The following is a 12819-nucleotide window of genomic DNA, read 5'->3' on the forward strand; positions in this document are numbered from 1 at the left end:
CCTGCACGCTATGGACCCCTCAAGAAAGACATATGGCAACAATTGTTCTGTTCCCCATCATGAGATATTAGCAAATGTTCAATCATCATGAAGTATATTTTAGTGTGTGGATGATGAGGGAGTGTGTCTATGTGTGCGCATGTTTGTGTATGTGTTCATACGCGCACGTCGGTATGTCTTTCTAAAAACAAATGACTTCTAATGACGATGTTGTGGAAGTCTATTGCTCCTTACAAACATAATGGATTTTATACAGTCCAATGCCACAACAAAATACAGTGAATATCCATCACAGACGTCCGTGCTCCTCAGTAATTCTGCACTCAAATGACAGTATCAATGCTTTCAAATGAGAGGTCATCATTATGCCTTTATGAGCCAAATCAAAAAGTAGGCCAACATGCAAATCGACAGATTAATCTGGTAAAGCAATACGCATATTTGCGTCCACGCGCACAGCGCAGCAAAGCGTGCAATGTTGTACAGGTAAACACCGGGAAAGCTTTTGCCGCGAATTCAAAAAAATGACGTCACCGATGACTTCAGCCAATGAGAAGACAGAACTGCCATTGACGTTGAAATGATTTTTCCATATAAGGACTAGTCTCCGCCCCTGTCAAATCCATGCTTGTCTCCCTCGAGAGCACTAGAGCCTCCGAACCCGAGAGAAGGTGCGCTCCGCTGGGACAGAGGAAGCATAAAGAGACGGGGAGGGAGGGAATGAGATTTCTTGCTACCCAATCCCCCTTTTCCCCTGGGAGAGCAAGCCTTCCATGGTCCGTCCCTCCCTCTTGTTTGGTAATCATTTCATTTTACTCCTTTTTGAAGCAGTCGCTTGTTTTATCCCACTTTTCATTTCACAATCCCGTGCGCGTATGTTCGCCTTCTTCTGATCAACTTCGGCATCTCCCCTCTCTTTACTCACAACGAAAAGGTATCCTAGATCCCGGCTGATTCTTCTCCTTCGAGATGCTTAACTGTTCTAGCGCTCACCCTCTCTCCACCCTCTTATAACTTGAGACCGGTTAAGCTTGAGCGAACTGAACTGGGGTTGGAATTAAAAATAAAGCGGAAAAACCCAAAGGGATACGACGCTCGTCTTTGGATAAGGACCGCTATCGCTTTCCCCCTTGTTGCACTTTGGGGAAGATTCTTCCCTTTTCAGTTGCTCGTCGTTAATCCAGGTGGCCTTGTGAGTTGGTTAAGAGAGAGTTCCCAGAAGGTTACTTTCATGTTCTCCATCCAGGACAGCCTCCCGCGGGGAGCCTTGACCATGAAAGAGGAACCGCTCACGAGTGGCATGACACCGGTCCGCTCTTGGATGCAGAGCGCGGGGATATTGGACGCGAACACAGCAGCACAAAGGTAGGTTAAACATCAACTAGACGCACATATGATAATCGCTGGACAGGATGCTGACAGATCACTGCAGATTGCCCGACAGTATACACTCGTAGCCTATACGAGAACCGCTCACAGGAACGCTAAAGGTATAGGCTTACTGCGTTCCGGATAGAAAAGCATCTGTAAAGACGTTAACGGTTGGCCTTTTAAGTAGGCTACTGTATCCTGTATTGATTTGCAAAACAACTCTAGACTTAGTGCCCCAATACTTGTAAACATGTAGCAATGTGTAAACAGCCTAGCATCACAAAGCGTGGTGAGTGGAAGGCATTGAGCGTGATGCGCTTTCACATGATATGCCCGAATGAGCTCCAAGCAATTTGCTGTTATTGAAAACTCTTGACGCCGATAAGAAAATAACTCAACTTTACAATACGCACCTACCGTCTAATAGAACGTCATCATATCTCTCGCATGAGTGACCTAATGTAAACCAAACACCGTTCCACAGTAGTGCTGGCTAAACAATAAGATCATTTCGAAGAGTTTGCCTCTGTGCATACGTTGATTGGTTCAGGAAGCCCTTACACATAGCCTAAATAAACCCCAAAATTATTTATATTATACTTTGTGTTGAACAAGTGCCAGTCCATACTTACAGCCTAACACAACTCTCATATGTAGGCCTATGCCTATATGTGATCTAGGCGTAAAGTTGCATCCATTAAACTATGAGATTTGTGTTGGCCCATCCTATTGAATTCATATGAGCATCGTTGCTTTTCTATCATTTTAAACTATACCAAGACACATTCAATCGAATATTACTCATTTAGGCTATACGAAATAGTTGCGTATCCATCCAGCTGTGGGCAACTCGATTTTATGGACATGCTTGCGCTATTGTAAATTATTGATGTGGAGATTGACAGCGTGTTAACAGTTCCACTATGCCACACAAGGAGAACATATCCTTTGTATTATTTAAGCCTACCTACAAGTGTAACTTTTAAGCTGTTTTGAAGTCATAATTAATTAGAAGGGCTTAATTAATAAAATGTCATATTTTCATAAATCAATTCGAATTGATAAAGTATTGATTCATGTTGCTGTTTGGGTCTAAAACAAATAAAACACGGTTTGTATAATATAAATAAATAATAGGGTAGGTGATCGTATTGAAAATATTGATGATGCGAGTGTATTGGCATAAATTGATTGGTTTCACTCAAATGTTTAAATACATGACTTCTGCTGACCTGCAATAATCTAGACTAGTTTAAATGCCTATGCTTTCTTTAAAATCTAATAATAATTCTATATAGGCCTACCGACAAATTACTTTTTGGTTTTAATGTTTCTGCGTGAACATCGTTAACCATCCAAAGTTGTCATCACGGAAAATAGTCACGACAAATCTCCCCTGTCTCTTGAATTGGGGTATCGCAGATTATATGATATACTATGTTTATTATTTATATTTACTCTTACAATGTAAACAACTAAAACCGTTGCTCCTGGGTTTAGGTCAATATTTACGTCAGTTTGCGGCATCAACAATTTGTTATGGTGCACGGTGCACATGGCCGACAGTTTGACACATCCCGTTGTCTGAACTAAAGAAATAAAAAGCCAAAACGGTTAACAAGAGCAAGCCTACTGAAGCTCACCTTTACCATCTTCCATGTTCAATATGCTATTCGTTTTTCAGTGCATTTTGAGCATGCAAAAGATGAGACCATATCATATATGCTCAGAGTATTGGCCTACCGTGTAAGTGACCCTCAGCTCTTCAAGAGGCCGCGAGTGGTGGTGTCATGTTAGACAACAGCAGTACGTTATAATGAACTAGGATAGATACGTTTATTCTGTGTTAGTTGTCATTCTATCGCACACACAGACATCCACCCGGGAGTTCAAGTCCGATAAGCGGGTCAATTGACATGTCCGCTCACGGGTGAGCGCGTCGACGACACGTTTGTAGGCTATACTGGTTTTCTTACGGTGTCAATCCATTTTTAAGTCCACAAACTTACTTTAATGTGTTCACAATTTTCCCTTCATCACAATGCAATGATATCTTTTGGGGAAAAATCGACCCGCTGCAGCATCTGCATAACTGTAAATGTCAGTTTTAATATTTGGTGTTCACTGAATGATGCTTCATTTAATGCGACGTTTAACTGACATGCAGTTGAATTTCGCATTAATTAAACCCATGTGTCACACATTTATCCTCTGTAACACAAAGAGAATTCATAGAACTGATATGCGTTGAGTGGTCGGCAGTATACAAGTTATTGATCAGTACTGGTTGACAGCTGCATTACTTTGCATTGGTAGCTACACTTCAATTTGGCTGAACAGATACAGGCTATACGGTGGGTGATATTATATATTGTTAAAGTGCATCACTTTACATTATGTGAAATATTGAACATGTAAAATGTACACTTATCTAGATTAATATATTGCAAAAATAAGACAAGTGGCTTTTATTAGTGACAGTACATTCGTCATTTATTATACTGTTTCAATTGTTTCCAAAAATCATTATCCGAGACCATTTGCTATATGATTTGAACACATTTTGTATTTTCTTTTTATAGCAGGTTGTCAGATAATTCTCCCTCCCAGTGCATTTAAAGATTATGCATAGCTCATCAGGCATGTCCTTTTTTGTGTGTTTGACTTTTGTGGAGTGCAATGCATTGTGTCTGTGTCATTTTGCAAGGTAGATTGTTGATTTAAATGTTTAACTCTCATGGACAAGTAGCTAATGTGTAGTCCAGCTGCAAAAAGGACACTCCTATAGAGGAAATTCAGGTTTGACGCATTGAGAGATGAAATCTTACCAAAAATTGCATGTGAGTTACCCATACCCAACTTATACCATGCCACAAAAAGTTTGATTTAAAAAAAAGTACATTCCCCAAAACTCCATTGAGGGGCAATGCCCAAACAGTGAGTTTCTTAATGTCAAGTCACATTGCAGAAAATAGTTGCATTTGTGCGTGTAGATGATGTTTCTTGTTATGGGGTAAGGGAAAAGTACTCTGTAGAGCCTCTGGCCTTCTCTGGATTCTGGAACCCTAGTGTACTTTGCTTGTGACCTAGTGTTAATAAAGACAGAACTGGAGACTTTGAGTTAGTTTTGTTCAGCACTAGAATGTGGTTGTGGATAGATCTGTTTTGGATAGTAAAGTGTTTCATTAAGAAATGGTCATTGCTGATTTAAATGTGCAAAGCATTGGTCTGGATCGCTTTCAGAGACACTCCCCTAGCTTATGCCCACCATAACTGCCTTTCCCGATCTAACCCCAAAAACAGCCATTCCACTGAGGCAGGGAGAGGAGGGGTATGTGTGTGTGTGTGTGTGTGACTGAGTGGTCTGCACAACTAAGGAAGAGATTTAACTTGACCCTCCCCAGTTGCCACTGTAAAATCGAGCAAAGTGAATTATGTTGCCCCTGTCTTTGTCTGCTAGGAGGAGGAGGGGGGAACTTAATAAAGTGCAAGTTCCCAAGCTTAGCAGAAGACTGAGTGTTCCGCGTTCACTGGCAGCAGCCGATGAGACTGATAGCCCAGGATTCTATATCCAGAGCCCAATCCGTCACTGCCTCAATCATCGCCAGTCACTGGACTCAAAATATGGAGACAATACTCCCTATTGGCCTCAGGCATATGGGACGGAGAAACCCATTTGTACAGACAGACATATTTGTGCGGTGTGGCACTCACTCATATTTCACATCACCACATGTCGTCTTGGGAGAGATTTTTGTCCAAGGTTCATTTCACTGTAACCTATCATCATTCACAATCCCTGAGGTCAATGAATATGTCTGACCTCTTATTTCTTAGTTGTTAGAGAGCAAAATAGATATCGTGAAATGAGCATTTCTCCCCTATTTCCCCCTATTCAATTCAGCTACATTTGACTGAGCCTTGTGGAATAGTGTCAGATAGTTCAAACAAGGCCCTCACAGTGCATTCACCCTGTTGCAGCGTGTTCCGGTACATTCTATCTAACACGTTGCGCGGTGGTGACAATACGGTGACTCGCGTAAACATATATAGTCGACCCTTCGTCTCACTGCTACATCTCAGCCACCAGTTCATTGGATCCCGCAACAGAAACAAGTGTTTCTCACCAGCTGCCCCTAAACGTGCAAACAATTAGTTGGCTTGAGCGAGGCCACCATCTTTACGACCCCCATTAGAAGTGTGCAGGTGACCAACTAATGGTTTCAGCTGTGGCCCACTCATTAAGTTTGCAGAGGTATGTGTGTTGCGAGGACCAGGGTGCTGCTTTGATTTTCAGTCTAGGGACAGGTGCGCCTCGGCTCAACCTGTAGTAAACACCGGACAGGGAGAAAGTCGAGTAAAAAAAAATACTGTTGCAACCTGAGGAAATAGCTGACACCAAAACAGTGAAAAACTCAAGGTGAAGATATACTCTGCATTTTTTGCCGAATTCACCAGTTTTTATAGAGTATTTAGTGCGTGCTACAGTACATGCCAAATAAAGTAACTTATGGCTTATGTCTTGATATACAGTACAAGTTGTCGTGCAATGATGGATAGAGACTATTTTACCCTTAGTTGATGTTAAGTAAGTGTTTGCCCACATGTTTGGATTTGCATTGAAGTTTGAACTAAAAACAAAGTCTGTGTCCATCACGGCTGTTGCGTAACTTGTTCCACGTGTGTGCACTGTGCAATGCTTTTGTGAGAGAGGCAGCCGTTCTAGTTGAGGAAACTGTTGGTGTTTTGATTTTCATTCGTGAACCCTAATCGTCTGTGTCATTTTTTGATTTATTTACCCAGCCAGCTCAGAGAAACATTACCCCATTGGCCAAAAGTGGCGTAGTTGTCTTGCTGCAATTGCCAAACAGTTGGACGAAAGAGGGTTTTACCCTATGATAATGCTCTTTTTACAGTTAGAGAAAAAGGTAGCAGTATTTCTGACAGTGTGCAAAACGAGTGTGAGTGTTTGTACAGTATGAGTGTGTACCAATTAGTACACAGTGAGCAGTGTTCCATGTGTGAGCGTGTCGTAAGTGTAAAAAAAAACAAGTTGTGCCGAGGATCCACAAGCATGTCTGTGTGGGTGTTAGCTGTAGACTTGTTTGTGTGGTTTTGTAGGCCAGTACTTTTCAAATCCCTTTTTACAAGTAGTATTTTATATTATTTGAAGAGATGCTCATTCCTTTCTACTTGAATAGAAAGTACTACTTTTCTGCCACAGCATTTACCTGCATGGTTTTGTAGGCCAGTACTTTTCAAATCCCTTTTACAAGTAGTATTTCATATTCTTTGAAGAGATGCTCATTCCATTCTACTTGAATTGAAAGTACTACTTTTCTGCCACAGCATTACCTGTAGGGAGGGAAGATGAGTAGGAAGGGAGAGGAAGGGTAGAGGGGCTTCTGTATCGTTCTTCTGAAGTGAGGTGTAAAAACAATGTCAAACTGTGATTTTCTTTTCAATATCCGTTTCCTGATGAGGTAATTGATGCTTCTCACACGCCAATGTAGTGGCAACACCTCTCTTCTGATGACTGAATTCTGTTTCAGATGTTATCGATGCAGAGTGACACTGACGTTTTTTCAATTGCGCTTGTAAGATTGTGATGGTTGATTGGTCACTGACTGGCCAAATCATTCACTGGGTTTTTTTGAATTCTAAAATGGCATAATGAGATTCCTGAAACCTGATTGCTCAAAGACTGACAGATGTTCAACTACGAGGCAGCTTATTGCTTTAGCGATGAGATAGTTCATTGGGGCAGATAGAGGAGACCGTATACGGGATTTGTTTCCCACTATGATGGTGTTTTTTGTTTTGGATTTCTTAAGGCAAAGCGTTGTCGTAGCGACATAACAACCTTGCAATATGTGGCTAATACTAAATGGTTGGTCCTATATTGTGAGAGGGGAGAGGAGAGATGTCTAAGGGAGTGCGGTGATAGGTTTAATCAGACATAACTTCAGACTGAAAGCATCCGAGACTACCCATCCTGCCTACCGAGGGTATAGTGTTTCAAAACACACACACAGGCGAGGGCTGTCCTCCTGCCGTGTTCCAGGCTTCCACTCATTAGCTCATATTACACGGCTAATAAGAGCTAACCAAACAAGCACTAGGGAGGGAGCGGCCCTGACTGGGCAAATGTATGCCGGAGTAATTGTGTATCGGCTGCATAAATTACACTCTTCCTTATGCGCGCACACACACACACACACACACACACACACACACACCAACATTTGCATATATTTCATGTGACCCCCCCAACATTTGCTGGTGCAATTAGTGTAAGTCTGAATTTAGATAGGTCAATGTTCCTTACATTGGTTTTCCATGCTGTTTTATTCTGATACCCCCCCTCCCTTTTACGATCTCCTTTGGTTTGTCCTTGGTTTTATACTCAACGTTTTCTCTGTGTTAGTCCTATATCTTTGTCACCTACTGTCCTCTCCAGGGACAGACCAAGTTGCAACCCAGAGAGGGGTGGCCGTACAACCACCACAGAGGTTGTGTGATTTACAGTTCCACTATTCATTAGATTAACACAGTGGCAGTAGGCCAGAGAGAGGAGATTGTTAATACTCTGCTTGCATCCCATTTGTATAAACAAGGCAATGGTATATGGCTCATTAGGCTGTCCTGCAGGAAGCAGCCGGCCGCGCTGGTTAAAGACTCCGCCGCTCGGTCGGTAGGTCGGTCACACCCCATCACCCAGCTGATTAATGCTGGAGGGGTGCGGGCCGTGTCCACTGTGCCCACTCTGGTGGCACAGGGGATGCTCTCTACCCAGGGGAGAGTGGAGGCAGTGGGAAGGGCAACCACTGATCGCTCCCTTAAAGCCACAATCTGGAAGATTTACCAGCTGCTCATGGGTACTATTTCACAGCTATATGTAGAACAATATATTTTATACATGTGCGTGCATACAAACACACGCACGCACACGCACGCACACACACACACACACATACACACACACACACACATACACACACACACACACACACACACACACACACACACACACACACACACACACACACACACAGTACAGTCAACAGTGTCCATTTTAGAAGGAGAACCCTTCTGCTGCATGTTCATTAGTAGATCATTTCAGAGCACAAGTCTCAGTGCTTAATATCTATTTCCCTGAAGTGTGCAGGCCCTCCAGCAGTGAGGACTTTAGCCCGGGGTTACCTTTTTCATTTATCAGAATTAGAATTTGCTGCATTGCATTAAGCCGATACTGCCGAAGAATGTACACTTTGACCACCATCCTAATGCTGCATGGCGGATAGCTGGACCTACAAATGAATTCAAATGATGTAGAATCTCCTTTTATTTTTTTCAATTTTTTTTCTAGTCTTTAAAACCACAACTCAAAATCTTGTTAAATTCTCTAATGACTTTAGATCAATTGTACCAGCCCATGTTAAAACGACTAGTTCAGTAAACATACCATCCCTATCGGAGCGTTGACGGCAGCTACAGAATGAACATGGGCTTTTTGGCGTCAGCTGATTGTGTTGAGAAGTGACTGGATGACAGTTGCTACTTCACACGTGATCTCTTCCTTCAGCGTTTACAGTGGGGGGTGAAGTGTCAACGCGCATGTAGGGTGGAGGCCCGTCAGAAGATCTGTTAGCGCTATTTGTTGTCGGTCTGTTGCCCTCTGATTTACACGGCCTGTGTAGTAGAAACCTGTGTGCCATCGATACTGTTTTTATTATACTGAGTGCTAAGGCCGCGCGCTACAGGCCGCCGCGCCCAGTCATAAGTGGATGTGGCTGCAATTAGCATAATTGAAATAATAACGCTAACAAGCTTTCTGTGTCGATAGAGTGCAGAGAGATCTGGATGTGCTGAGACTGGCTCTGGCACTGCCGCCGTGGCTGGAGGTCTCAACGTATCCCCGATGTTCTGGCGTAGCTTCATAATTGGGGTAATGGTGTTGAAGGGGGGGGGGGGGGGGGTTATACATGTAATTGGAGGTGGGAAGTGATATGATAGTGAGGGCTGTTTCTCACTCGAGTCTTGTTTTATTAATTGTTAGGTAGTTAAGTATAATTTTGAGTTTTCCCCCCAGATGATTTCTATGTAGGCCATGGCAGTAGTACGGTCACCTAATGTTTGTGTTCAGCAAAACATCTAGCAACTTCATGGGATTTTTCCCCCATCCACTTTTTAGGATTTGCTTTTGACTTTTTGCAGGATTTTTAATGAGGGTTTGCTAGATAGGAAAAAAAATCCCCTGTCAGTCCCACGCTTAATATTTAGTAGCACTCAAACCATGACGTCAGATAGGCCCTAACTCTCTTTCTCTCATATCTCCCCTCGATGTAAAACGCCATTCTCCCATGTGCAACCTTTTTGTCTTTGTGTCTTCAGAACTGAGTCCAGGAATTCGCTTTCAACAACTCGGTTACAAATGAGGCAGTCAGCATTGGCAATGGGGGTGCAGAAAGGTCACACCTGTATTAATCTAGCGCCTGCGGACTATACCCATGAGCGCAGAGAGAAAGCAACCAGGCAACTTTCCAAAAACACTTGCTCCGCCCTCCAAGAAAAATGCAGCACGTGAATAAATATTTCGACATGAACCGCTTTGCGATTGTGTGGCACACGGAGGTGTGTGAATCTTACTCCTCAGCCTGAGGTGGAGCTAGCTTTTCACGTGGCGCTGACTGGTAAGATGCTTCGGGCGGGCGGTCACCCATGCTAGCAAAGCAGACATCCTGCGTTCGAGCCTCGACGTGAGGCCGAATCAGGAGGAAGTGGTAATTGCTAAGCAAGCAGCGTGGCGCCCATTCCACTTGGAATCTCGTATTGATCATGGTTATTTGTTTTGTTAGTGTAGATAAATGAGATATCAGCAACCAAGTTGAACAGAGATTGATACCAAAGCATTATGATATTTAGATGTTTCATTGATTTAACAACAGAGCTCCTATAGCTGCCTGCAAGCGTTTGTTTATACATTTAGATCTGTCTGCGATTTTAAAAAGCAATTACGCTCATGCATCCTTGAACATTTTCCTGAATGAGGAATCGATTCTTGGATCTAGAAATCGGTTTATATTGAAGCTATGGGATGAGCAGAGATGCATGAGATATCTTACAACAACAAAAAATTTGCTCTCTGTCCACGGCCTGGAGAAGTTAGGCACAGTCTTCCAGACCACAAGGTACACGTAAAGTCAATCAGTCCAAATCATTCTGACACTGCAATCTGTCGTCTATTGTCTTCACCTGAAGACATGATTCTGCACTATATTCATTTTACATGTGTTTATTTCCATTCAGTTTCTTTTGTATGTTTCTCTCATGTCGTCTCAACTTCATTTGTTGTGGTTATCAATGTTGTCAGTGGTTATCAATGTTCACCACAATCTGCCATTTATTAGTGACAGGTCAAGAATCAGTGTGTAACGTCACCCATTCAGCTTCTTCTAGATATCATTTCCTCTTTCTCCAAAATCAATTGAATTAAGTTCAGATGGTTAAAAACCTTCTACATTAATTCCTCTCCAAAGCTTTGAAACCTTTTCAATTTGAATTTGTCATCTATTCCACACCATGTCACCTTTTGAATTGGCATTCACTTCAAAACTTCACTTTTAATCTAAATGAACTCCAACCCTGCTTAGCAGTGTGTGTTAGTAGACATCCTCCGTCTCTAAATCAATGGTGAAAAGGGCCGTGTGTGTGTGTGTGTGTGTGTGTGTGTGTGTGTGTGTGTGTGTGTGTGTGTGTGTGCGCATATGGCGCACGCCGAGTGTGTGGAGGTCTTTTATTCTCCGGGCCCAGGGGATGCAGGGCAGAGTTTGACTGACAGGTCAGGGAAAACTGGAGTGGCGCGGTTGCCAAGCCGAATGGTACCCCACAGCGCTTGGCACGAACCGAGGCAGACGCTGCCTTCTGGAGTCCTTGCTACCCAGCCAAATTCACATTGTTGAGGTGGTCGAGGAGACAAATAACACAAAGGAACGCGTGGCACACACAGGGAACGTGAAGAGGGGGCCAAGTGTCTTTCATTTATCACTCTCTCTCTCGCTCTCTCGTCTCCACTTTTCTCTCCTTCTTTTCATTATTTGTGTTTGTGTTTTTAACTTAGGTTTTGAAAGATTACTGTTTGGGTTATTTTGCAGTCGGTGCTGATAGTAGTAATTGACCTGACTAACATCCATTTTTTGTCAGAACAATGAACACGTTTTGAAACGTAGGTTTCTTAAATGAAACCAAGAACTGCATGCTAATACTGCTAGGCTAGGACTCTAGGCCCTATTCAATCCCTACTGCTCCAGGGTTTCTTCTTTGCGAGGCGTCATACTTAAATTATACTTAAATTATTGGAAAACTTTATTTTAGTTTCACACAGTAAACAACATTTTGTTTTACCTGCAGAAACAGCTTGTGATTGAATAGCGCCTGCTGTGTTTTGAATTGCCCCGGTGCTCCTTGGCTACACGGTACTAACCAAATTTCATCCTTCTCTCCCTCCCCCATTTGCTCTCCCCCTGTCCCCCTCTCTCTCTCTCTCTCCTATCTATAGCGGTGTAGGTCTGGCCCGGGCTCACTATGAAAAACAGCCCCCCTCGAACCTACGCAAATCCAACTTCTTCCACTTCGTGTTGGCGCTGTACGACCGACAGGGCCAGCCCGTGGAGATCGAGAGAACCTCTTACATAGACTTTGTGGAGAAAGACAAAGTAAGACCAACACACAAAGGGGAATGGGGAGGAGGGCATGTGTGCCCAGGTATAGCTGGCATTGGGGGTCAAAGGGTGGTGTTGACGCTGGGGCCAGTGTTTGTGGGACGTCATTCCTTCTGCTTCATTCAGTACTATAGCGCAGTGATGCTTTTGAAATATGAAATGTCTAGCACAGAAGCTGTGGATACACTCACAGTTTTCTTGATGTCAAGTCGAGAGCAATATTTTTTTTCCCTATATTGTTTGTTGATTTATTATGTACAGTACACTGCAATGCACTGTAATGCGTTTCTTTAGTGAATTAGATTTTTATTCATTCTATATCTCTGCATTCTGTAACATAATTATATTCTATTTTATATACACTAATTTAATTATATTGATTTGATTTGAATTTCATAAACAGAATTGTACACATTTATTTGAAGATAATATACTTTATGTAAATTATATATTGATTATGTCCACCTCATAAATAAAGATCATGTTTTCATTTAATTAACAGATTTGACATATTGTAAGTATCTGTTGTTGTAATTCAATACTAATTCAAAGTATTTGATTTCAGAAAGTACATTAAGCTCTTGAGATTTCTTACAATTACTGAAAGATTGTAATCCTGAGAGCTGTTTGAGGATAGAAACCATTCAGATATAGAAGCACTCACAGTTTACAAAGAACCTGTCGGGGGGCAGTGATGAGCAGAAGCAGGAAATCTTGAATGAAGCAG

The 12819-nt window shown here is 42.5% G+C and overlaps 1 protein-coding gene across 8 annotated transcripts in view; it reads left to right on the forward strand.

Annotated features, from left to right (window-relative positions):
* The first annotated feature begins 663 nt into the window (after positions 1-663).
* Positions 664-12819, forward strand: part of LOC139390516 (transcription factor COE3-like) — a 93644-nt gene continuing 81488 nt past the window's right edge. For 3 of the 8 annotated variants that reach the window (XM_071137669.1, XM_071137661.1, XM_071137663.1), the window contains exons 1-2: positions 924-1365; positions 11930-12086. In XM_071137669.1, the coding sequence (XP_070993770.1) occupies positions 1232-1365; positions 11930-12086 (291 nt within the window). In that variant the 5' untranslated portion in view covers positions 924-1231. Of the gene's footprint in view, positions 1366-11929; positions 12087-12819 lie in introns of all 8 variants that reach the window. The other 5 variants (XM_071137666.1, XM_071137668.1, XM_071137667.1 and 2 more) reach the window with 5 other exon arrangements.

Source organism: Oncorhynchus clarkii, chromosome 31 (genome assembly GCF_045791955.1).
Source record: "Oncorhynchus clarkii lewisi isolate Uvic-CL-2024 chromosome 31, UVic_Ocla_1.0, whole genome shotgun sequence".
Lineage (NCBI taxonomy): Eukaryota > Metazoa > Chordata > Actinopteri > Salmoniformes > Salmonidae > Oncorhynchus > Oncorhynchus clarkii.